We start from the raw sequence: 26,102 nt of genomic DNA, 5'->3' as shown, positions 1-26,102 counted from the left end.
AAGATCAGCACATTTAAAGGGTTAAAGTGGCCCTGTGGAGTTAACGATCAAGTCAGTGTTACTCAGCAAACATTGAGACTTAAACAAATGTGTGGTCATTGTTCTTTCGAATGTAACATCTGCAAAAGCCAACGTTTGGAGTATTTTAAATCCTGCATCGTTAACATCCATGTTGGCTACTACAGCCACATTAGCAGCTTCCTTCCCTTTCTTTGAGGCGTTACCACTGACACCCGTCTGTCAGCAGACCAGCGTGAAGTCAGCAACGGGACAGTGGACAACCTCACCTATAGCTGCTCATGGACCTTATAAGCAAACACTGCTTACAACAGTGAGGAGTTCAAAAGCTTTCCCAGAAAATCTGCACATTGTGAAAGAGTGTTACAGGAGTGCAATGCTAAATCAGTGTTGTCTTTCAAATAATGATCCTGTGCATTACAACATATGGATATTCATGCAGCGAAAGTTAGACCCACCAGTGTTCTTCTCCGTTGGTCAGCGGTGTATATAGTATGATGCTGTAGGCTGATTTTTCCAATGTATATAAGGCAGTACTACACTTCAAATATCACCAATTCTGTGCTTTTACTGTATCACAGCAGGGGATAGTCTTTAATAAAAAGAATGTCACAAATTACATGTTCTCGATACGATGCAACAGCAGTGCCAAGTGTTTTCATACCCGGTCTCCTTTTCTTTCCCATGCTGATGTGTTTTTATTTAATCGGAGAGCTCACCACATGTTGAACCACAGACAGCATCCCTCTGTAAAAAAAAGGTCTAATGAAGCAAATCTCTATTTGATGGTGACCCCGCGAGAACGTCCCGACAGCGCACCGTGTTTACCAGCAGACGGAGACTCGCGAGGGTCACGTCTGTGTGAGAATAACAGCTTAATTAAAACCCACAAGCCTTGTTTGTTCCCCCCCCTCCCCTCGTAGACGGTGAACAGTGTTTCCCATTCTGCGAGCCGACCCTTTGATTCGAGTTTTCCGACAACCTTCTAACACAATCAGTCCTCGTTTGAACGTGGTCTACTCTCGGGTATCCCATACATATGGATGAGCTTCTGTTTTACACACACTTGATGCTCAGCAGCGCTTTCCTTTGCGCTCTAACAAGCAGCGTTTCTTCAAGTGTTTAGTCTCATAAACACGTCTATTTGCAACAGAACGCCGCATTAAATCCAGCTAAGACACATTAGTTAAACAATCTTTAAACATTGAAACATTTTTCAGTACAGCCAGCCGACCCGGCCCCATATCTATGTGATATGGCGGAGTTGTATAGTATAGTCATAGTGGGGTTGAAACACAGCTCACCCATCTATTGTCATGGGGAAAACAGTGTTTCCCTTCCTTTCTGCTCAAAAACATTTAAGACGGAAAAAATGATCGTATGCATCACAGCAGGTGTCTGAGACGTGTGATGTGAAATGTGAAAAGATACCTTTGAGAGGAGAAACCACAAGAATGTATTCGTATGAACTCTCTCCAAAAGGGACTGTCCGAAAACTATTAGGGGGTCGAGGTCAAAAAACGTGACGGCTTTAAGTGTATAAATGTAAACAGAGGACAACACTCCTCTTTAACTGTTTTAGGGCTTCATTTTAGCAATCAGTCAACTAGATAAGAGACCAATATGTCAAACACAAATAATGTGAAAAAATACATGTGGATTTTCATTGATACAGGTGATTAAATGTCTTTTTCCGTCACTTTAGCCTACAGTGTCATATAAAGTTGGCCTTTAATTTAAATAAAGTTTAGCCTCTTATTTAGTATACCTTAAGGCCTTTACACACAGAGGGTTTGACAAATAGATAACAGAAAAAATGTGAAATACTTATTGTGAACGTGAGTAGTGGATCTGGTCTGCCTTTGTCGAGGTTGAAAGGAGTCTTGGTTCGGACTACCGAGCCTCAGGATTGTTGTTAAAATCCTCATAAATACGCAACTGACCTCAACCGCACAGTGTGATTGGTTGACGCCTTTCTTCACGATGCGAAAGCTGAGAAAAATCAACCTTGTTCAGAAAAAAATAAAATAAAACCGCACCGCTTTTTCGACACGTAATGTTGTATGAAAATAACAGTTCAAAAAATGAATTTAAGTGCAAATTAATTGCACAGAAAAAAAAACACCCTCGGTGTGTAAAAGCCTTTACTCTGAAGTAAACAGTGGCTGGAATTTTGTTGAATTTGGAATTTTGGATTATTTTTCCATCGTTCTATTGGTGTTACTCTCTGCCTCTTTTAGTCAGTAATAGTTAAGTGAGTTGTAACAACTAAGTACTTATTTAAAGATAATGGGAGAACATCAATAGCTCTGGGGGGTGGGGGGTCTTGCTTTTTCAGACAGTGAATTATAAGATTCACCCCCCCTCCCAACCCTAATAACGTTTGTACAGTCCCAAATAGATTTTGGTTTTTATCAGGTGTGTTAACCCGAATCCATTCACATGCTCTTCATGTAGAATTTAAAAGATGCTTTTGATAACCACTGCATCCCCGGTCACATAAAGATGTGTTTTTCTGCAGATCTTCCATTAGCCATGATGATAATAATATAACAGAAGTAGGAAAAAGGAATGCCCACTGCCTTGTGGTCCACAGCAGAGATAGTGAATCATCATCTAAAATGTAATGGCACTATAATGCTGACACATTAGCTGAAAAGCAAAATTCATTTCCCCAGATAATACTTAAATCCACACCCTCCGCTCCGTTCCCAGAGCAGGAGAGCAGCTACAAAACACTGTAGGCACTGTGACCAAGAAACACCGTCACTACAAAACTGAGCGGAGTAAGAAAAAAAAACACCTCTCCATCGTCTCATTGTGTTTGAGATTAGAGAGAGCAGTCCAGGACAGTTCCTGTGCAGTTTGCAGAGAGTCTTTTTGTGTCTCAGTGAGGTAAGAGGTGCTGTATGATTGGGTCCACTGCTAGGCCGCCTCAGGCGAGTCGTTTGTCCTTTACTCAGCCAGGCGATGCACAGACACATTTACATTTCTCCTCGACACGTCTCCAAACCTCCACTGAGGCTCTGAAGGTCCGTCAGACACCCCTAATGTCCTCACACACTGTAAGCCTGTGTGTCACAGTCCAAGGAGGTCCTCCTCGGCCTACACAGTGAGAGACTATTAGTTCAGCGGCTCTTGGGGGGGGGTTAAAGGTCGCCACTCTGGGGTTCAGGTCTGGTTTCCTGGTTGCGGCTGCGGCCCAGTCTGGGGAAGCGGGATGACGTTTTGGACCGGGGCGTCTTGGACCCGCCGTCGTTGGCCTGGGGTGTGTCTCTGAATGAGAGAAGACAGCAAGAAGGAGAAGAAAGGCGCAATGGGCTTTAGATGAACATCTGGCAAAGATTATTACCCAGTTTATTATTCAAACAAACCACTGGTGCTGCATCTGGAGACTTAAATGCATCATTTCCCTTCTGCCAGAGGACCTTCTCTTGGAAAACCCGACATTTGTCAGAGCAGCAAATAGAGAAGCTTTCATGCACCGAATAAGCTGAATATAAATTATTCTGCATTAACCGTGCTGTAGCGTCCAAATCTAATAAAGCTAATGTTAATAATTTGAATATTTGTTTTGAATATTATATTTTTAAATTTGAATAATTTAAATAAAGCTAATGTTAGCTCCATGAGTTGGTTGAAAATGCTGTCTTTGGTTTTGGCTTTATGTAGTTTTTGTGATATTGTGCTCTTGTATTGTAGTGCTGGTTAGTCTTCAGGGGAGGGACTTGGCAAACAACTGCGTGCAAACAAAACGTCAATATTCTTTTGCTATAATATAGTATATAGAATACATGTTCTGGGGTGTTTATGTCCTTGCTTTACCTTTTATTTTTTTCAACATCTAAAATCAATCAATCGACTTTAGTCACATGCGATCGCATACTGTTCCAGTGATCCCTCCAGTTTCCTCATTACTACTGCCCTCTCCACCAGCAGCCAGTCTTCGTGACACGAGGAATCGAATTACAGTCATCTCTGATCGTACGATGATGTCAAGGCCTCTCATTACTCAGGAGGATATAATCTCGGCCGCTTAATGACATCATTGCCCCAGTTACCCTGACGACCGCCTTCACTACATGTGAACCCCTGATCCCCGAGTCTCATCCGGTAACAACGAGGAGGAACGAGAGGCACTTGTTGGGGGGAAAAGCCTGCAGTTCAATGCTTTCTTGTTGCGTTTCCTCTGAAGCGTTTCATCGCCAAGACGGCGACCTCTGACCTGCTGCTTGTGACGAAGCAGTGATTGGGTTAATAGAAGCGGTGGGTTCAAGTGCTTCTTTGACAAAAGGGATTTAGAATTTTCATTAAAAACAACGAAGAGGCAGAAGGCATTTCCCCGTCGATGTCCAACCGGCCTCTTCAATGACGCATCCCAGCTGCTAGCGCTGTGATTAAGGTTATCTGGGACATCTGGGTGGTCCTGGAGTTTGATTCCCAAAAGAACAACACAAGCTATAAATAAATGCACTCATGGTGAGGCCGATAGTGTCACCGCGGGCCATATGCTTGTATGTGAGGCAGCAGGGGCTAAAAAAATTAATTAAAAAAAGCAGCACAGTAAAAGGGGCGGAGAGGCTCTGTCATGTTCAAATAGGCTGAGCTATGGAAGAGACCGGCCTGAAAGCACAGATTCAAACTTAAGTATGTCTGCCTTAACTGTCCCGATCAAACAGCTCCGGGGGGGGGGGGGGGGAGAAACGGTGGGACCAGATAATATGGGACCAGCCTGAGCTTTGCTAATAAGGCGAACATTATTCTGTTTTCCTCTGGCACTGAATGCACATTCATCAGTGGCACAAGTACCACTCTCCGCCGCGCCAGGCAAGCTCAATGAGGAGTGCAGTCACACATTTTGAACTTGACCAAGGTTGGCCAAAAAGCGATGCAATGGGGAGTTATATCAGCAAAAAAATGGTACTAAATTGGGGGCAGCGTGCGGAGTCGAAACCACAAGCCGTCTCATTTATTCATATCAAACTGGGCAAAGGGGCTAAATGTGCTAAATTAATTAGGCTTATACCTTTTCTTTTTCTCTAGCTCTCAGCATGTGCTTGTCGCCCATTTGGACAGCATATTGACTTGTGCAGGATAATAACTTTTCCAGGCACCGTTGGAATATTAATAATTTGACCGCAGAGGTGCATAATTAGGATGAAGAGGTACACAAACCCAAGCATGCATCAAATTGATTGTCTAACAGCAAAAGGCGGGGTGTGGTGATTAGTTGTCTGAATAATAAATGATTCCCAGTACATTTCCTTTCTCACACACACACACACACACACACACACACACACACACACACACACACACACACACACACACACACACACACACACACACACACACACACACACACACACACACACACACACACACACACACACACACACACACACACCTCAAGCAAAACCATCGTGCACGTGCAGACATACATGAATTGTCACAAAACAAAAAAAGGTCACATCCTCATTCTGAAGTCGAACTGCACGACAATGAGGCGATGGTCTACACCATTTTTCTCCGAGGCAGCGGGTCAATAAGGCCAGAGCCCAGCCGGAGAGAGTGTGTACTTTGTGCTCCGAGTAAACCGTTGAGGTCGAGCTGCATACTAAGTGGTGGCAAATCTGGGGAGAGGTGTGACCAAGTCGCTGTTGCAGACAAGTGAGGGAAAAATTGCAGCGCTCAAGGCCAAGTGAGCGCTTAAGTGAGCGGGGGGCGCTTATTTGATCCACTGAAAACACAAGATGTCATCCTTTATCTTTATAGCTCCTCTGTGAAACATCAGTCTGATCAAATAGCAACGTCTAGTGTTACTGCTTTCGTCAAACTACCGATAATGTAAATCAAAGTGCTGGGAACCCTTCCAAGTACATTTTCTGTCAGCTCACATCAATTTGAGCGGCTAATTACAAATCTAACCAGGTGATTGGCATGTAACACAGTTATTAAATGACTCAACTTCAAGCTGATATTTAGAAGGGAACCTTTTCTGGCTTTGTAACAGGAATAGTGTCACCAAAAGAAAACTCCCACTATAAGGCGTTTAGGTCAGTGCAGCATCATTACGGAGTTTTGATCAAGTGCCCCAGCAGGAGATCTGATGTGCTGGACCACAAATCAGTCTTCCCTTCTTTCCTCTGTCTCCTCCTCAGACCCCAGACCAGCTTTCTTTCCCTGCACCCTCCAGGGTCCTCTTCCTCTTCCCTTCATCTTTCTCACTTGTCATTTTCTCCACTGGCTTCAATTTCTCTCAATGCACCAGAACGTCTGTTATCTCGTGTTTGAGTCTCTCCATCCTTTGCCATTGGCTTAGAAATTAAGCAACAAAATGTATACAAATATTTAAAATAATGCTAACTTGTGGCCACATAGTCATCTGGTAACATTCACAGCGAAAGTGAACAATGTGAGGAAGCATATCTTATGTTTAGTCCATTAATGTCCATAAACAGTGGAATTAGGGCCGTGGAAATGAACATTTTGCTGAATTTACCATGTTCATACACCGCCTATATTGGCAACGGGCCTTCATCTGTTTGTGCTGGATCATATCTGAGACTTGGCCACTATTTGAGAATTGACAGTGTGCAGTGTCTTCCTAATTTGGATGAGACATGGTTGTTGCATAATCAAGCAAAGTACGGTTTCTATTTGGGGCCAAACAGCGTTCTCGCTTACCTCTGCATCTTCTCCGTGTTCCTTCCCGCCCCCCTCATCAAGTTAATGACCAGACTAATCAGGCTTTCATCCCTCACTGAAGATGTTAGACCAGCGCAGGTTTCATCATGTTAAACCATTAAACACCATGACAACACCGGCAGGCCTCAGCGCAGCATCGGCGACAAACTACAGAGCACTGTATGCCTGTATACACACACACACACACACACACACGAGCCAAAAATCTCATGGTATGCTGATCGGTGTTGATTCGATGTCGGCTGCGATTCCATTGCGTCGTGGTCGTGAGAAATCCAGTGTCGGCACAGATCACAGCGGGCCCAGAGAAACCTGCACATGCAAGTAAAAGTCCTGAACCATCAACTTTACTTCATGCGATGCTCAAGATAGCGCTGTGCAAACGCGTTAACGTGATGTACTGGTTGTTTCTCTGCTGCGTCAACTTCACTTTTATGCTAATCATTCCTGGGGTGACTTCTTGGGTCACACAGCCAAAGATTGTTGACCCATAACATCAGCCGTTTACGCCACCAAGTAGACCAAGAAGCAGGCACCGACAGTCACAAACGCGTGCAGTAACTGGGTAAGAGCAGATGAACGTATGAGTGAAGACGTATTAAACTCTGAAGAACAACATTTCAGCGTAGGAAGAAAGTAATGGATGTGGCTTGACACGGTAATATTTCACGACGAGCAACAGAAAGGTTTCCATTTCGGCTCAGAGACATGAGGAGAGAGAGGATTATTGAGCCTCTCAGGGCAGATAACTAGATAATGAACAGTCTGTGCTTTGGAGGTTTATGTTGTACGACTGCCTTTAGAGACTTACCTCACAATGTGTCTTTATCTCTGCGTGGTTTGGGTAGAAAGATGGAACCAGTAACCATAATATCTCCATAACTACGTTGATGGTTGACGCAATGTTCTATTACACAGACTTGTGATTTTTGTGTTTCAGGAACCTCATCCTGTGTGCTAGGATATGAACGCACACGACAATCAGACAAGGCTGATTCACTTTACTGTCAGGAGAAGAGATGTGGCTGAGCTGGCTGCCGACACGGTCAGCGGCTGTATGAACGTTACAGTTAAAGCTACGAACAGTTACAGTTACTCTCGTTTCCCTTCTCTACGTACAATTCAGTCAGCTGTCAGTCATGACGTCACATCCTCTTTTTATAGCGTAAGATAACTAATTAAAACCAAACGTGTCAGAATTAATTAACACTTGAACACCGATCAGCATGATAAGAACTACCTAAAATGACAGAAACCATCTCGGGAAAAAAATGTTTACGTGCGCTTTGATATTTTTAGTTTGGCCCACGTTATATTAAGGGGGCGGGGTTTATGACCTGTACTGCAGCATGCCGCCAGAGGAAGGTATTTTGGCTTCACCTTCATGTCGCCCATCTTTATATGGACTGAGACGTAGCTCATTCATTGGACAGTTTTAGTGATGTCATCCTGCACCATCAGTGTTACATGAACCCGCAGAGACGAACTCATTCCAGTGACTGAGAGCCAACTCAACTCCTGTACGTCAAAGTACAATACTGCTACTAGTACAATGTTGAGGTACTTGTACTTTACTTTAGAAATCCATTTCCTGACATCTTAAGTGACTCGTTACTTTACAGATTCAAATTATTATCACAAAATACTGTGTGTGCTATTTAATCTAGACCAGGTAGGAATAGACACAGAAGTAATAGATAGTACACACAGAGCAGTACGCCTCTGTTTCACTTATTTTCCTCCTGATGTATCTGGGAAAATGTGCACATCTGTTACCATGGTTACCAAATGATCTCGGTTAATTCTGCGATCCTCGGAGATCGCTGGACAGGTCTCACAATAAGCAGCTGGATTTAGCAGTTCATCCATGGTATCCAATATGAAATCACATCTACTTCCACACAGAAACGTGGTCGATCTGCATTGCTCACATACCACGGAGTCTGATCCAGAACCAGACTGAGACCCGTTTCAAGTGGTCTCGTTCAGTCCCCAACCCGGGGACACTTAGACTGCACTCTTCTCCTTTATCTACGAATAAAAACACGTGCCGTGATTATTATTTGTTATAAAGGCCATCATCTCATAAGACCTCGACACATAGTGGCTTTTAGCAAAGGCCACAAGGTGGAGAGTCCACGTCTATGTCAACTATGTTGTTGTTGTTGTTGTTGCCTGAGCCCGATGACTCAGATGTCTCCAGAGAGGAAACGCCAGCTGACTGATTCGCAGTGAGTGGAAACCGATGTGAATGTTGACAGGAAATGACTGCAACATCTCATTTTCAGACGGAGCCTGGTCAGGAGGTGGGTAGCCAGGGCATCGTGCACTTTCACACTTGCTGGATCTGAGTGTGTGTGAATGTGCGTGTGAGAGAACAAACACACTTGTGTAAGTGTGTGAGTGTAAAACGCGGGGAAACGCTGAAGTTTGTTTACAAGGGATTTGGCATCGTCAGTGACTAATCCTCCCTGTTTGTATCCGGTAACAACTACTGCCACAAACAGCCGTGGCAGCTAATTCTGTCAGAACATCTTGTAGATTAAATTGGTAAAAAGCATTCAAAGTATCGTCCAAAAAAACTGATGTTTTCCCTTTTAGATGTCACGTGAGCATACAGTGGGATTTCTGCGAAGATTAGACGCAGCTCTACATTTTTAAAGAGGTATATTATTTGAGTTGTTTTGGACAAAACACAACTCCAACCACCATCTAATGCTGTGAATATTTAAAGAAAGTTACAGAGATACACACATTCCCTGATTTATTTCCTTGACTGTTCCTGTTTGGATTCTTTCACAGACAGAAGACCTCCACCTGCTAACAGGTGCTGGCATCCTTCTCCTGAATCTCTCTCTCTCTCGCACACACACACACACACACACACACACACACACACACACACACACACACACACACACACACACACACACACACACACACACACACACACACACACACACACACACACACACACACACACACACACACACACACACACACACACACACACACACGTCTCCACATACTCACATAAAAGAGTAAGAACCTGTATCGAACATGCCCGTGTGTGTCCACTTACAGACAGAAAGGCAGCAGAGACAGCAGGGTCTCTTTGGTGGGGCGGGCTGTGAACCCTGGCAGCGTCTGGATCAGTTTGTTCATCACCGTGCGAAGGTAGCCCTGCAGCTGCTTCCTCCTCTCCTCCACAAACTTGGCATCCTGCAGAGAGAGAGAGAGAAAGAGAGAAAGACAGAGAGAGACAGAGAGACAGAGACAGAGAGAGAGAGAGAGAGAGAGAGAGAGAGAAAGACAGAGAGAGACAGAGAGACAGAGAGACAGAGAGAGAGAGAGAGAGAGAGAGAGAGAGAGAGAGAGAGAGAACGAGTTAGTTACAGATACAATGGTGCTTGGAAAAGCTGAGGTTAAAGCTGCAACATGAAACGTTAGTCATCACACTAACATAATACATTAGTTTTAATTCCAACAATGGATTACATGACTACGTGTAAAGGGGTCGCTCGTAGTGATGAACCAACACAGAATTATCAACCGATTCTGCGGTCCCCCTCAGATTTACGGAGCTTTAAACTAATCGTTTTGGTTTTTACGGCCCACAGCTTCACTGTTTTACCGTAGCGCTCCCACTAGTGATGTTTTCAGATGCAACAGGCAGCTGTTTCCAGCAAAAGAGCTCTTGAAATCACAAAGGGAGGAAGGTGGATCTTAAGAACACATGCTGTCTTAAGGGAACATGTTGCTTACGAGGCTATGTCAACATTTAGTCTGTTTAAATTAGATTTGGGCAGCTGTGAACGCAGTAATCGCATTCTGGGGCGGACCAAAACACCGCGCTATGGGTTCGCTAGGAATCGGACCGAGGCCTCCTCTCGCCAGCGGTCTCTGACTGCAGTGGGAACATAATCTGACCCTATCACTATGGCTTGTGAAAGCCCCCTTAATGACCTGTGGCTCTGTGACTCTGGAGTAATTATGTCTTGTCGCTGTGCAGGATCAAATCTTGAACAGGTGTCCTGTGTGATTTGTCCCTCTGAGCTTTCCTTCCATCAGTACAAATACTGTATATTTGCAGCTAAGCCAACTACTGCTCATAATGACCAGGCCTCCACATACCATATCTCCCTTAACAAGCAATGCTCCACACCTTTACCTTAATACTTGTGTTTATTTTGTGATTAGGTTGCTGATGTTGAAGAACAATTAGGCACGGTCAAGTGAGCATTCACACTTCTTTCACACAGCGACTCTGAAGGCAGAGAGCCACATGGCCGATGTTAGCTATGGCTCAGAACAAAGCCTGGGCACCGCTCTGGTGCTGGGGACTGGAACAAACGGCCATGGTACTGTAGGAGGCCAACATTTCCTGTTTCTCTTTTGCTCTACAATCCCAACACCCAAGTGAACGCAATTGTCTTAAAATACAAATTTGTTTTTGCTGTACAAGAAGCCCTGGTACCACACAGCACGGATAACAAAAGGCTGATGTCGGTTCAAATTCATTAATCAACGAGTGCAATTATGAAACGACTGCTTGTTCATGAATTGTTAACATCTGGCGCCCATGGGGGGGGGGGGGGGGGGGGGGGTTTCAACAAGCTACCTGCTATATTCCCAGGAGCAGGGACATTTCACCTGCACGACCAGCTTGTGACAAACAAATATAAGATTGCAAAGATAATACAATCTATAACAATCAAAAAATGAGATAAATACAACAACACACATTATTTTAAAAAGCAAACAGTAGTCGTTGAGAAGTAGAATAGAAGAAGAGTCTGCAATATTGCATTTGGAGCCCTTTAGTTTTTTGTTTTAATTTTGTAAATTAAAAATGTATTAGTATTTACTCTAACTCTCACAATCCAGAAGAAAATCTTTAAAATATTTATTAAAAAAGCAATTTTTCAACTGTTAAATGAATCAGTAGTTTGACCTTTTCATGTTTATTTCATTACTCGGGGAGACTCTGATGCACTATTAGCACGTCTTTTTCTGAATACATGAATTCAATTACCGTAAAAGATTTATTTTTTTGTCGCTGTCAAAACAAATGGGAAACAACCACAGAGTGTAATGCATGAGGAATGTCAGGCTTTTCTCCCAGCTCGACACAGATCTAACCACCACAACCAATCAATGGCAAGAATTCTGGCTCTGCTCCACCCATGAGCCCCGCAGAGCTTTATCTTTTAAGGTATCAAAATAAGTGCTAAATAATAAAATAATAATTATGACTCATAGTTTTGGTTGAATTTGATTGGTGTCAAAGAACAAGAAAAACAAACAACTCTCTGAGAGTTATAAGCCGACCACATAAGTGTAACCTCGCTCATCTCTAAAAATAAATGAAAGACGGCCGTCAACATCTGATGTGATTCGTTGAGCCACTGACTGCGTGTGCATCGCTGCGTATCCAAACAAAGCTGTGTACAACAACAGGTGGAAAATGTGGTGAGACGATTTTCACCACCTCCACAGGATGCACAGTGAAGGTACGGACGCACATCAGCTGCATATTCCTGGTGCAGTTTGATCCCATTTTTCCCCACTGTGAACCAACCAGAAAGTTGGAAGATGACAGGCAGTGCAGTGGCCAGAGAGAACTTTCAAAAACGGAGAGTAGATAAAAGGTTCACTGTCGCCCCCAAGTAGTGGATAAGCGTGGATCACTAAACTCTGCTCCGTGCCGGGTAAAATGGGCGCAGTAGGACTGGGTACATGTGATGTGTCAGATTAGGATGTGCGTGCCAGCGTGGGTTTCATGCCGTGTCAACACGATGAGGGACTCCCCTGGCTGCTTTCATGGATGTCGGAGCAGCGAAAAACACGAATGGACATCGTGACGGACTCATCCTCTTGTGGAGACGGAAGAGAGGGAAGGCTGAAGAGGCCAGGTGCTGTCTCTTGTGTGCAGAGAGGAGCGAGAAGGCAGAGCAGAAACTGCTGTGGCATACTGATGCAGCTACAAGGCTGATTCTGTCCTCTCACATCTGTCTGCGCACATCAAGCTATCTCGACACTGCTCCTTCCTGGTCCCCCCCCCCCCACCGTCTCTTCCTTTCCACACCGCTATACTGATATGATATGAAGCCTAAATCAGTCTATTATTATTCATCATATGGGAAAGGACATGTACCAGCAGCACATACAAAACATGAAGGTGAGCGAGGCCTATTTCTGTCTTCTAAAGGAGCGACGTGAATCACACACACACACATCCCGTCTAACCAGCATGAAGGAAGACATCGGAAGCTGTGTGAAGGCAGTTAACTACACATTTGGGCTGTGTCCTTACTCTGACTTGATGGAAAAATGGCTGCCAGACGAGAGGAGAGAGAGAGAGAGCAGCGGGATTGTGACAAATCCATGAGTTGTGGTGCAAAATTGATGTATTTAATGTGAGCAGGGCAGCGCAAACAGCCACATTTATTACGTTTATTAAGGTCATGTAACGGTAGAACGAGAAACTGGATGTATGTATAATGTACACACAAGCACGCACACACACACACCACAGCTCAATGTCACTTTCCAGAGAGAAGAGATGGGCAGGAGAGGGGCGACGTCAATGGAAGAAAAGCATAAATTAGTCAGATATGCGCCGGGGTCTTCACAACTGCTCAGTGAGTTTGCTGCCAGCTTTACGCCTTTCAGTTCTGGGGAAGGGAACAAAAACAAATCCCAAAAGCACGTCTGAAGAACTAAATGTTGCCTGGCAACAAAAACACATATTCAGAACTGAACAGAAAATCGATGCTTTTGACCAAGACTTCGATCCTGCTTGAAAATTGTGGAATAACTGTGTTTTACAATGATTTGTATTCCCGTTGTGGCTTTTTTGGCTGTATTTCTTTCCAGAGACTGAGACAGGAGGGATGTAAGGACGCCATGTAATGGAAGTCCCAGGCCAGATTTGCTAGTTGCATAATAAGCTGCTGTCTTGGCTAATTCAGACACTGATAATGAGCAGACTGAGAACTCATTTTGTCTAAGGATTTACCGTATGTGAATCAGGCCCTTAGTGTCTGCCATATTTTCTGGAAACAAAAAGTTTCTGAGCTTCACATATGCAAAAAAAAAAAAAGTCACCACTTGTTTTTCCAGGGACATCAACCCGAGTGTTGATTTGAGCCTGCAGCACACTTGACTTAAACGAGAGTGCACAGCATTGGGACACGCTCGGGACAAAACAAGGTCAACACGTTCCACCAAGTCAGCCCACGCCGGGCCGCAGCGAGGCTGAACGGGCTGTTCTCTGAACATGCACCAAACCAAACCGTGGGTCCGGGCCATGCATAAAACATCACAGGCACTTCAGGAACGCTCATGCAAGACCTCCACAATGTCTCTTTGACATAATTAAAAGTAAAACATGTATATTGCATAATATGTGAACACAACATACTAGGACTGGTTAATAATTCACTTTGTAGTTTCTGATTAATTAATCAGGGCAGCCTTGGCACTCTTCTCCGTGTCTGTGCAGATGGGGCGACTGCCGAGGGCAAACGGTAGTTGTGTAAGCGCCACTTCTTGTTATGACTACCGTTCAGGACTTTTATGTAATGTTACCGGAATTATTCTCATTGCCATTGTTTTAGATTCTATTAACACAAATATCTGGTGTCTAAGAACGCATCAATTAATGATTTGAATCACTGTTTTCATCTTGCCTATACTCTCTCCCTGTGTCAATGTCATCCTCCTTATGTAGGTTTTTCTGTGTAGACTTCAGTATTACATCGTTGTTAACGAGTTGGCATATGATTGGCTTATGATCACGTGCTCTCCAGCTTTGAAGTGGACGAGGTGAATCGTTCCATTGCGTGCTATCCGAATGCTAGGAAGGGGTCTTGCCGAGCCTCTGTAGGACCTGACTTAAAAGGACCCGTCCTTCCCCCGGAAGCATCAAGTGTCAACCAACGGGAACAACCGGAGATTCCAGGAAGTTAGTGCTCAGAGCCTAGAAACTGTTTGGCACACATTAAGAACATCTTAATAAACTGTGGTATCAACAGCGACTGAAAGCTAATTCAGAGCCTGAAGTCAACAGTGAAATTTTACGAGGTGGTCGGCTTCAGTGACCAAGACCACAGCGATACAGCTTAGCGGCTTGACACATCCCATTAGTCTGCAACTGTTGATGTCAAGACTTGAGGAAATCAAAGTCGATCTTCCCCACAGTCTCATACGACTGCTCACTAAACATGGACGTGCTGATTGAGAGAGTTATCTCAAGCGTCTGACGAAACAGATCCCCAAAAGACTCTTTCCCGCTGCGTCTCTCTTTTAATCCGTCGCTCCTGGGAAAAGAAAACCACGTCGTCTCCATTTGCGGCCTTGAGAGAACAAAGAGAGAGAGAGATAAAAGCCCAAAATGAAGCTATTTGTTTGGGAGCCTGAGGCGGATGAGTGACTTCAAGGAGCAGGAGGGGAGGACAGTGACACAAGTGGGCGAATGAGAGAAATTGGTGTTTGAAAAAAAAAAAAAAAAAAAAAAAACTCGCAAGGGCCTTTGGACACAAGTTATAAAATCTGGATGAGGTGCGGCCAGTGAGAAACACTGATAGCTGGACTCTGGGGTCTGACGACAACGTGTCTTTGATGTAATCATTGTGGCCCCTCTCTGTCTCAGCGTTCGCATCAGGAGGGATTTGACAGGCGCGACTTGGGAACATTTAGCCTGTATGCCTGGCCAGGCCCCTGACAAATCAGCTGGTTAAGAGCTGTCACAGCCAGAGTGTGTGCATCTGTATCTCTCTTTGTGTGTGTGTGTGTGTGTGTGTGTGTGTTTAACATCATCTGTATTGTTGGGTCACACAGCTGGACGGTCTCTCCCAAAGCGCTCGGAGACACAGAGAGGGAGAGTCTCGTTAGCGGGACCAGACAGGACACAGATGCACAAATGAGTCAACGAGGCAAAGTCTTGGTGGCGACGAGGCCTCGCGGGGGGGCCACGGCTGCCACCGTCAGGGGTCAACGGCTGCCACCGTCAGGGGTCAACGGCTGCCACCGTCAGGGGTCAACGGCCACCGGCTGATGAGACATGAGCCAATTTCTAAATGAAATGAATCAAAACGAGGAGTCACTCAACAGTATTCACATGACTGCTCCTTAAATAGCGATGGGTGAAGGTGTCCCGTCTGAAATGTCAACTAAGGGTTCTGTGTACACACACACACATGATCTATCATCTATAGATCATTGTGAGAGCATTGTGCGTAACATACTGCTAAAAAACAATACAGACATTGGCACACATATCTATTATATATTAGTCTCTTCAGGTGTAACATGTGATTCAAGCAGAGGGTGCAGGAGTTAAGCCCACATTCGGTTAACACTTCTAACCCTGTTGCACTATTGATGGGTCCTGACACCACACGAGGCAGAAGATTAGCTGAACGGTCCAATCACAGGGCACCGGCATGCAAGCTGCCTGAGAAGTCAGTGACGTGTTTTAGCATAGATAATCTCACAAACGTGTGTGTGTGTAAGTTACCTGCTTTACATGTGATGCGTGTGTGACGTTTTTCCGTCAGATTTCTACTGACTTAAATCCACAGCAGGGCAGAACTGCAGCTGTGTTTCCCTCCGAGCTGTCGATCATTCGGGGGAAGTGTGGACGTGATGATGAAACCGACTGTCCTTGTCATGTAATAGAGTAAGTGATGTGTGTTTGTGCACGCATTTCCTCTACTGCCTGATCTCCACTGGCAAGTTGGCATGTTTCATCCTTTGCAGGGAGAACCACAGCGGAGCAGATATTCACGGTGCTGCCGTTAAAAGGCTTTTGATGGTCTCTCCCTCTCGCTTCACTCCTGACATTAACATTTCTCCATCATTCGCCACGCATCATAGTGAGAGGCCCCGTGTCTGTGTGTGTCTGTGTGTATCAAAATCAGCTTTGGGTGTGCAACACTGTCGCGAAAGTGTCACTTTGTAACGGAAGAAAGCGGGAAAGAGGACTTAAAGACCGATTGTAGCAAAAACAGGGAGACGGAGATGAGAAAAAACGAAACAAATACACGCAAACAGACAGAGAAGGACTGGTTACTCAGTTATTACTCCTTTAAAAAGTAATAATTATTACTTTTACTTTGGTAGTTAGATACGTTACTAATAATTTTACATCATTATTATAATCCTCTGAACAAAATCTGCACAGAAAATAACCTTTAATGCGGATTAAGCAGGAAAGTCAGTGAATCTGTCTGCAGCGGCCTATGAATGAATGTGTACAGATCTGCATCGAGGTTTACGTGACGTCGGGTTGCGTCTCTTTCAAAAAGCTGTTTACGCGTCAACTTTTCGCCCCCAGGCCGCTCGATTTTCTTTCGCTTCCTGCACATTCGTTCAAACGAATGGAATGAGTGCCATTTTCGCCTCGACACCTGATTTGGTGTGAATGCAGCTTTAACTGTGGCTTTAAGGGAGTTTATTGGGTTTACAGCAACCCATTTTATACATAATCCCCCAATTAGGACAATGCAGGACAGAGATTGCTGAAAACTGAATTTCCAGCACTATTATTTGAAACAAGTAAAACAAGCCGACTCAAAACATCAGCATTACTGTGGGAGTAAAATAATCTTGGCACGCTTCATTCCTGCAGCAGCACTGCTCCCCTCCTCACCTTAAGAAGGCTGTTTCCACCGCCGACACTCCAAAGTGCTCCTAGAGAGCCAGAAACAAACACCGACTGGTTTGAAATAACAGGGAAGCTCAACACGGCAGGCCTGCTGATTACCAACAACACCAGACGCACAACAAACACGCCTGAATATACAAAGTACGCACTCCATGCTGCACAGGCTCACTTCTGGGGTATAGAGACATAGTTGTGAACACACACACACCTCATGCACACACAGCCAATACATTCTCTCTGAAACACACACAATAACTGTCTTTTATGCCGTGCAGCTTCAGCTTTCACAGAGAAATTCCTGTTTTGCAGGCACACACACACACGCGCATACTTCACCGATCTGTTATTTATCAAATCTTTGAGCTAAAAAGCCGTCCACCTGCTCCCTCGTTTCATTTCAGTCTGGTCCCTAAGGCCTTGAGCTCTGTTTCCTTCAAAACTTCTGCTGCTACAGCAGCTCATTTGAGAAATTTAAAGAAATTATTACATTTATTTCATTTCACAGCTTGAAGGTCTTCATAACATCCAGTGGTGGGCCGTCAGGGCCTGCAAGGCCTTCTCTGCTGGCCTAAAGAGAATCACAAAGTTATAGCTATTTTATAATTTTTCTTAAATACACGACATGTATTATAATTTATAAAAATATTTTCCCCATTATCTTATGTTCTCATTGCACAGCTACTGTCTTCCTCAGTTGCTCTGCTTCCAGTGCAGCTTGTTTTAAGTAGAGCTTTCATCCAATCAGATTTCACCTCTGTGTCTCTAGGTAAGAACAGAGGCCCGAGGCCTGCAGACTCACAAGTGAATCCCTGTGCAGTTTAAGTGAATGGGGACGATATTGTTGATTGTCATAGTCTTCAACCACTCAGATCTTTAGTTTGACATGTTGGGCGTATTCTTTGACGTGTCAGAGCCTGCTAGCCGGCCTACAAGTACGTCAGCATTAACGGGCAGCTCAGTTTTAAGGTACAGCACTGCAGTGAGGTGCAGCGTGTGCTGTGATTGGTCAGTGGGCGAGCACGTGACTATCGTGAAACGAAACTTAAGCAGAGGCTTAGTCGGAGTAGTAAGAGTTCAAATTGACAGATATAGAAGAAATGATGACATTTTTTGCATTTTGCTTGGTGTAGATGTTTATTTTTTTTACCTAGCTTTGTTTTTTTATCACTCAATGGCTGAAGGAGGAGAAACGGATTTGTGAGTTGGGATTTAACCGTTGGATTAAACTCTTTGTCAACAAAGAAAGGAGGATGGTGTTTGTCTTTAAGTCAACAGTTTGTTTTTTTACATCTAATATCTGAATGGCCCTCGAGTGTGTAGCAGAATGCGTGTTGCTGCAGGTCTGCTGGATTGATTTGTTGCTTTGTTGTCATATGAATATATGTGACTGGTTCTTGTGAGTTTGTTGTTGTCATTGTGTTAATTATATAGATTTGGACTGTATGCATTGTCCATTAATTACGAAGCATACCGTCATGCACGGAGTTATTGTTTGTTAAGCTAGTTTAGCGTAGCCTCCCAGAAGTGCGGTGCCTCAGCTGGTTTTTGTTTTGTTCCGGGTTCAGAGGTCACAGCCCGTTGTCCACTGAAAACATTATATTTCCCACAATTTAAGCTTCTGAATTTTCCAAATGCACTAGTATTATTCAAACGTATTGTTCGGTTCGTAAGCCTCGTACCGAACGGTTTAATACGAATACGTGTATTATTACACCAATAGAAACAAATAACCGTAGCTGTGGCGCCATCATGAGGTTATTAGGTGGTGTTTCAGCACTGAAGGCCCAGGTATAAAATGCATGGCCCGCCAAAATGTTGATCTTGACACGGTTACTACGTATAGCATATGTGTGTGAGTGTGTGAGTGGAGCAAAGATGTTTTCATTTTTGTCAAGGCAGTACTGATAGTGTCCATGACAAATGTTCCAATTTGAAAACCGTTTGTGCAGCTTATCTCTTCTGATTCACCAATTTTTCAATCAAATGCAATTTTTGAGATATTTAGAATTTTTTCATAGCCCAATACTTTCAGGTTATTAACGGAGGTCTGCGACTGAAGAACAGCTGGATTAATTAAGACTCTCAGATGAGAGTCAGAGTGGAGTTTTTTTGCCATGCACATAAGATCCAAAAGGGTTCTGACTTAGAAGACATCACATAGAGTGCATACAGAGTCCAGCTTATGAGACAACTTCTCCAACACTAGAAGTTATAATGCATGTTCAAGGACACAGATATTGAGCTTAGTTTGACCAGATTTGCGGAATGCAAGCTGCTATTTGCAACACGAGATCATTTCCTCTTGCTCATTTTCACACGTTAAACCAATCATAACAAATACCATACTGTCCCAAGCATGAGCATGCGAGAGCCCTGGAAATTGTTGAGCAACAACCCTTTTGTGAGACGCAACATTTGTAAGAAGTGCCTCGCAAAAACGCTTCTGTCAAATGGGCTGAATGGTTAAAGAAGTTAAACAAGACAGGGAGAGAGATTTTAGCTTCTGTCTATATACGGCTGTATATTTTAGGCTTTAGTATCGACTTGGAAGACAAATTAACAGAGAAGCTGGTCTCCACAGTGCAAACGTGACTTGAACATCATCACTGCGGGCAGAGTATATTTGTAAAGTAATAGAAACTGTTAATGGAGAGAGTGGGGGAGGAAGAGACCTCAAGAGGCTTATAAATGGATCCACTCAACACAAAAAGAAACATGATGGCAAACAAAGGAAAAGGTAATTTGGGTAAAAAGAAAATGAGATGAAAATATATAGAGAACAGCTAATATGTTATGTATTATGAGAAGAAAACACTGAGTGAATGCAACTGAAATATAAATCAAGACAACAGAAGAAGAGAGGTGTTTGACAACATCTATTATTTACGCCTGTTATGAAGAATGATTGAATTTCCACCGTAACGACATAAACCCTGAAAATCATAAACTGAACTCTTCTGGTTGAAAGTTTCAACACACACACACACAACAGCAGCATCACACCCCGAGTACACCTCCACATGAGTGCAGCGAGGTCAGGAGAAAAGAGTCTGGTGTTAAGCTACTTTTGATACTTGACAGGAAAGCGTAAAGCGAGTGTTCATGGTGTGTGTGTGTGTGTGTAGGTCTTTTCCAGCAGTGCTCCTGCTTTAAAATGCAGTCAGAGAGCAACAAAACCGGGGGCTGCTTTCTGTACGGTGACGGACGACTTCCTGGAGATGGTGAAAGCCAATAATTCACACAAACCTGCAGCGTAATTGGCTTTCAGAGAGCTTTCAGAGAGCTTTCCAGCACACAATGACACAGAGGCCTTTGATAGACACTTGGACTTCCACATGATCCCACACGGTCCTGCAGACCCACAACACACACACAGACAGACACAGACACTCAACCTCCTCTCACAACTGCAGCACCTGCACAGTGGCGTTCAGTCCCTTTTCTAGCTGTGAAAGCGCAGTGTCTTTGAAGGTGGGGGAGTCAGACCGGCGTCAAATCCGACCAGCCAGAGAATTGGGGTCAGAACCAAATTATCTCCCAAATGTTGGAGGGAGACAGAGGAGAACAGGATGAAAAAGGAGAGAGGAGAGGAGAGGGGTGAGGGGGAGCGATAGGTAGAGAGATCTCCTAGTAACTAGACAGGTAAGTGAGCCATGGAGACCTGGAGCAGTGTTTGTTCCCTGTAGATGAAGAGGGAGGTTTGGTGTGTGTGTGTGTGTGTGTCAGGAAAAAAAGATCGTGAAAGAGCATAAGTGAATAAGTGCTGGCAGGGAAATGGTGCTGGTTAACTCCATCTTTACAGGCCGACATGAATTGTTTTTGATAACTGGTCAAAGTCATGTGGGGATAGTGTCTTTTATATGAAAAGGGTTGAAACAACCATTCAGTCCCTCTGAAGGGAGAGCTTAGCGAAAATGACTCGGCACAGCGAGTCTGCAGAGCTTTGGCTTTGTCCCCATGGGGGCTGTGGTAAGAGCTACACTCTGCATTTAAAGAGTTTAGAGGATGGTTGTTTTTGTTTTTTAAGCCAATCTAAAACTAAAAACTAAAAAATCTAAAGTTTTAAGGCGTCGCTAAACATTAGCTGAAATATTAGCATGTCCGGCTAACTAGCTTACCACTGTATTATTACTGTTTTGCATCATTATTCTCTATTTTATTTTGCGCAACAACCCCGACAACGTCTGTCGTCACATTGAGCCACTTTTCAAAAGACATGTAGAAGCTTCAAAAGCCACGAGTGGGGTATTTACTGACCTATTTTTTTATGTCTTTGAACAAAACGTTACAATCTCTCGTGTTAACCACAGACCTTATTTCAGTCATCTAACCAAAACCATTGAGACGAGGGAACCTTGCCTGAGACTCGACAAACTAATTGATGTAGCCATCCAGAGCGTAATTAAGACCCATTTATCAAGATTCTCATTTTAAAACGAGGAAGCTGTGAACATTAATAAGACCACCAACTCCTGCAACTAACATTAGCTTAATTAGCTAGCTAGCTAAAGCTAATATAATCTGCAAACAAAATCGACGATTGATGACTAGAAATTATAGTTCTGCTTAAAACAAATCAAGGATTATGTTTAATGTTTTACAGATTTTGTGCATAATTATCAAGGAGGTCTTTATGTACTACTGCTCCACAGAAGTGTTGGACACAGTCACAGAGAAAGGTCCACAGTCGGTCACACACAAACAGGCCATGCTCACCTTGTTCCCTATGGCTTTCTTGGGTGGGAAGTTGAAGGTGTCCACCTGTGGAAACTGGGTCCTCAGGTGGTTGTGGAGCTCCCTGAACTCGGTGTAGCGCCTGTACACGTTCCACTCGTTGTCCAGGATCCGGATGTAGACCTGGGGACAGGGAAGACAACACCATCATCATCATCATATTTAACATCAGCAGCAGCATGTCCTCAAATCATTAATACAAATGCAACACTATAGAGACAAACTGAAACCCCCTTTGAGAAGCTAACGAAACCAGAACTCATTTATCAAATATTCAAAAGGATAAAAAAGAAAGAAAACACCAACAGCACGCTGTAGAGCTCTTACTGTGCTTTACAATGAATGAATGAGATGGGTGAAAGAATGACGTCCTCTCATCCTTGTAAATGTGTATTTTCACTTAAATGCTGCAACACACAACAGAGGGGAAAAAAAGTCTGTCTATAGGCGCGACTGTGGTGCCACCATTTCCATGCACCATTAGCTGCTTTATTCAGACTCGCGAAAGATAGAGAGAGCAGACGGAGAAGGAGAGATGAGCCTATTACAAGGAAGAGAGCGAGAGATGGGTCCCATTTTCACAGCAGAAACACAGAACACAGAGACAGGCTTTTGAGAATTCAATTCAAAAAGTGCCCAACAACAAAACATACGGACTAGATTCAGGTGCACACAAACAGAAATTGATTTAAAAATTGACGAATCTCCTTCATCACCCCCCCACACCAGGAAAATCAAAAAATTACGTAATCAAAAGCCGAGAACGTCTGCGCCATAATGTTGAACTGCAGGTTCCCTTCCTCCTGCTCCGTCAGGAGCATGAAACGCAAGACGTTTCATGCTAAAAGTCAAGACACAAGAGTGGATGTGGTGCAGCCTTTTAGAGGTCTCAGAGAAGTTGTTAGTCAAACGCAACTGCTGAAAGTAGGCAAAGGTTTGAACTTCTCTCTCTCTCTCTCACGCTTCAAATACAACACTATAATTGGCTACCGGGACAGAATGTCTGAAAATAAGTGGTGTTGTTCCCACATTTAGACAAGTATCACATCTGTGCAAACATTTAATGACGAGATATTTCACTGGATCAATGAAATCTCAGACCCACTAGTGGCATTAGAGGAAACATCAGAGGATCACACAAGTCCTTAGGATGTATCCTCTTGGGACCATGAATTCCTGGGGACAATATGATACGGACCAACGCAAATATCACGGTTCTTCTGGCTAAACACCTTGATATTGTGACGATATTGGAGGGTTGACTATTGGTGCTTTCACAAAATACTTACACTTTTTTAAATAAATAATCACCAGTAATGTGTATATAAAGACTAAGTGGGTGAAGGCAAATGATAGAACAGCTAGAAAAAAAGGTAAGTTCAGAGAATTTAACGAAAAGTGAAACACTGACAAGACAAAACCTACAAAATCTAAGACGATATCGAGTCTCATATCCCGATATGTTGCCCAGCCCTGCTTCATATCATGATTAATATGATAAATAAGGCATTTGGGGCTCAATGTTTGGCTTCAAGGAATTACCCTTCTTAAAAACACATTTGATGTCATTTAATGTCCTTTTCAGAGGTGCAGACAACAAACTATCAGGGACAAACCCACATTTAGTGTCCATGTCAACCTCTAAGACATTTTGAACGGACATTGGTGCAAGTGGATAATGAGGGCAACTGTTCTTTTACTGAGTGCTCTTTTGTCAGCATGCATGCTACTGTGCAGTCTAGGTTACACGGCAAACACAGAGAAGTGTGACATTTTGGACAGCCATTAAGAGCAGAGGAGACCGACAGCTGAGGCTTTGTTAGCCGTCCTAAATGTCTCGCTGACAGACACGTCTAGACGTCGTTAATGTTATAAAAAGACATGTGAAAATAACTCTCCACGGTATAGTTGAATAGAATGATCTGAGGAAGGGCACGTACCGTCATTTAAATGGATATCTACGCAGTGAGTGGGAGGTGTTTCTAATCATATAACGTGGTATGAAAACTAGGAAGCTCTCTGATGTAAAGCTGAATTAATTGCCCACAGACTTTGAAACCCTCTGATATACAGTCACTGGTTTGCATGAAGAGCAGCAGCCGCCCTGAAAGACGGACCAGAATGCGGTAAACGACAGTGGTGGCTGACGAGATGGGAGCAGACAAGGCTGCTAATGGATGGGACACTTGTCAGCTCAGCACTTTGTGTCTGACCCACAGAAGCACATCTAAGTTTTTACCAACTTCTTTTTTGCAAGTTAAGGGAAGGACTCTCTGCTGGACCACTCATTCTGTGTGTGTGTGTGTGTGTGTGTGTGTGTGTGTGTGTGTGTGTGTGTGTGTGTGTGTGTGTGTGTGTGTGTGTGCGGACGTTACTTCTTACAGCTTAGTGTACGGCTGACTAATCTGGGTCACAATGAATCCCGTATTCAAGACAAATCAAAGAGTCTGACTTTATTTTTAAGTTCTCTGTATGACAATTTTCAGATTTTGATAGATGACCAAAAATGTAGGAAAAACAACTCACCAAGGTAGATTTTTTTTGTTTTTCATATATCATCGAGAACGATATGTTATTATTCACAACTTTAGTCCGGCCTTGTCAAAAGTGTTAGAGTGAAAAATAAGCACAGACATATCCATCACCTTCATAATCTCCTAAAAAAAAACATTGGAGAGCCGAATTTCCACACATCCACACCTACATGCTTGCCTCAACCCCTCCGTCACTGTAAAAACATGATAATAATAATAATAATAATAACTCTACATAATCCTTAATGAACATACGGTACAGCCTGCTTCAAAGCGCACGCTACAATGGGTTCAGATATCTATATGTGCTACATGTCGTCTCTTGGCTCTGAATACACATTCGGAGCTGCATAAGCACACATGTGGCGACAAAATCAGTCCCGCGGTGTCTGCAGTGTGTCAGACATCAAATGGCTCCACACAAGTGACGGCGGTATTAGCACAGCGAGCTTAATCCACTTTACACCATCTCATTGGCGTACACACGGCGAACAGCTCTCTCCTTCCCGGACTTATCACAAGTAGTCGTTCATTATCTCAGACTAAAATCTTGGCGACATCCAAATTCAGCATCTTTGAATATTTGAGCAGCGGCGCTTTGATTCCTCCAATAAAAGGAGTCTTCAAACGGGGGCCGGGGCCTCTAATCATGCTCGAGAGGGACCTCGCGGAAAAAGGGTTGATGGGTTTTGGCTGTAGTTGAAAGCTCGACTGTGATGGACACGGTCTTATTGTCTGTATTTAAATGGCTTATGAGAATATCTGAGAAAGCATTATAATACGTTTGATGAAAATATAACCCCAATGAGTCAATACAAGAAGGAAAATCCACCTTTGGTAACCGAAGTGTCAGCAATTTGTGATATAAAGGACGGAGGTTTTTTTTAGTAGTGAAGTGCTGTAATTTAATTCTTTGGTATCCCGACTTTTCACACAAAATTTACTCAGCTACCTCAGCTGCAAACTCACTGCACTCAGCTCTGTAGGGAGGGGATTTTAAGGGGCTAAAATTAAACATGTAAATACAAAGCTAATTAAACGCTCAAATAAATAAATAAATATGTAATTTAATGCTTAATTGCCACCACAAATGAACAAATGACAAATTAAATGAGACAATAAATTTCTATTTGTACATTTATTGATCTATTTATAATTGTATTTATTTATCTATATATACTGTCATGTAACTTGCTGCAGCGAAGTAAATAAATCTGCTTAAAGCCTCCGATTGGTAAATTAACAGTTTTACAGATCATAAGCCTCGAGGGGGGACAGTCCGTATGCTATTTGATCATTAAATTCACTTCTGATAACTTTTGAGGGGAGAAATCAGCTGCTTTGCACTTGTGTCCATTGAGACTAATGTAGGTGCGGAGAGTTGTCTCCGTCTCTCCATGATGGATTCCTCACTCTGTGATGCGGAACATCACTGC

The 26,102-nt window shown here is 43.5% G+C and overlaps 1 protein-coding gene across 2 annotated transcripts in view; it reads right to left on the bottom strand.

The window, feature by feature from the left end:
* Positions 1 to 555: 555 nt before the first annotated feature.
* snx29 (sorting nexin 29) overlaps positions 556 to 26,102 on the bottom strand; it is a 119,942-nt gene continuing 94,395 nt past the window's right edge. Inside the window, exons 19-21 of one of the 2 annotated variants that reach the window (XM_076093305.1) lie at positions 22,115 to 22,255; positions 9,809 to 9,948; positions 556 to 3,294 (exon numbers count right to left, since the gene is read on the bottom strand). In XM_076093305.1, coding sequence (XP_075949420.1) covers positions 3,168 to 3,294; positions 9,809 to 9,948; positions 22,115 to 22,255 — 408 coding nt within the window. In that variant the 3' untranslated portion in view covers positions 556 to 3,167. Of the gene's footprint in view, positions 3,295 to 9,759; positions 9,949 to 22,114; positions 22,256 to 26,102 lie in introns of both variants that reach the window. The other variant, XM_076093306.1, reaches the window with a different exon arrangement.

This window comes from Anarhichas minor, unplaced genomic scaffold, assembly GCF_050575085.1.
Source record: "Anarhichas minor isolate MPS153535 unplaced genomic scaffold, ASM5057508v1 ptg000017l, whole genome shotgun sequence".
NCBI lineage: Eukaryota > Metazoa > Chordata > Actinopteri > Perciformes > Anarhichadidae > Anarhichas > Anarhichas minor.
This window is presented reverse-complemented; position numbering and strand designations above follow the sequence as displayed.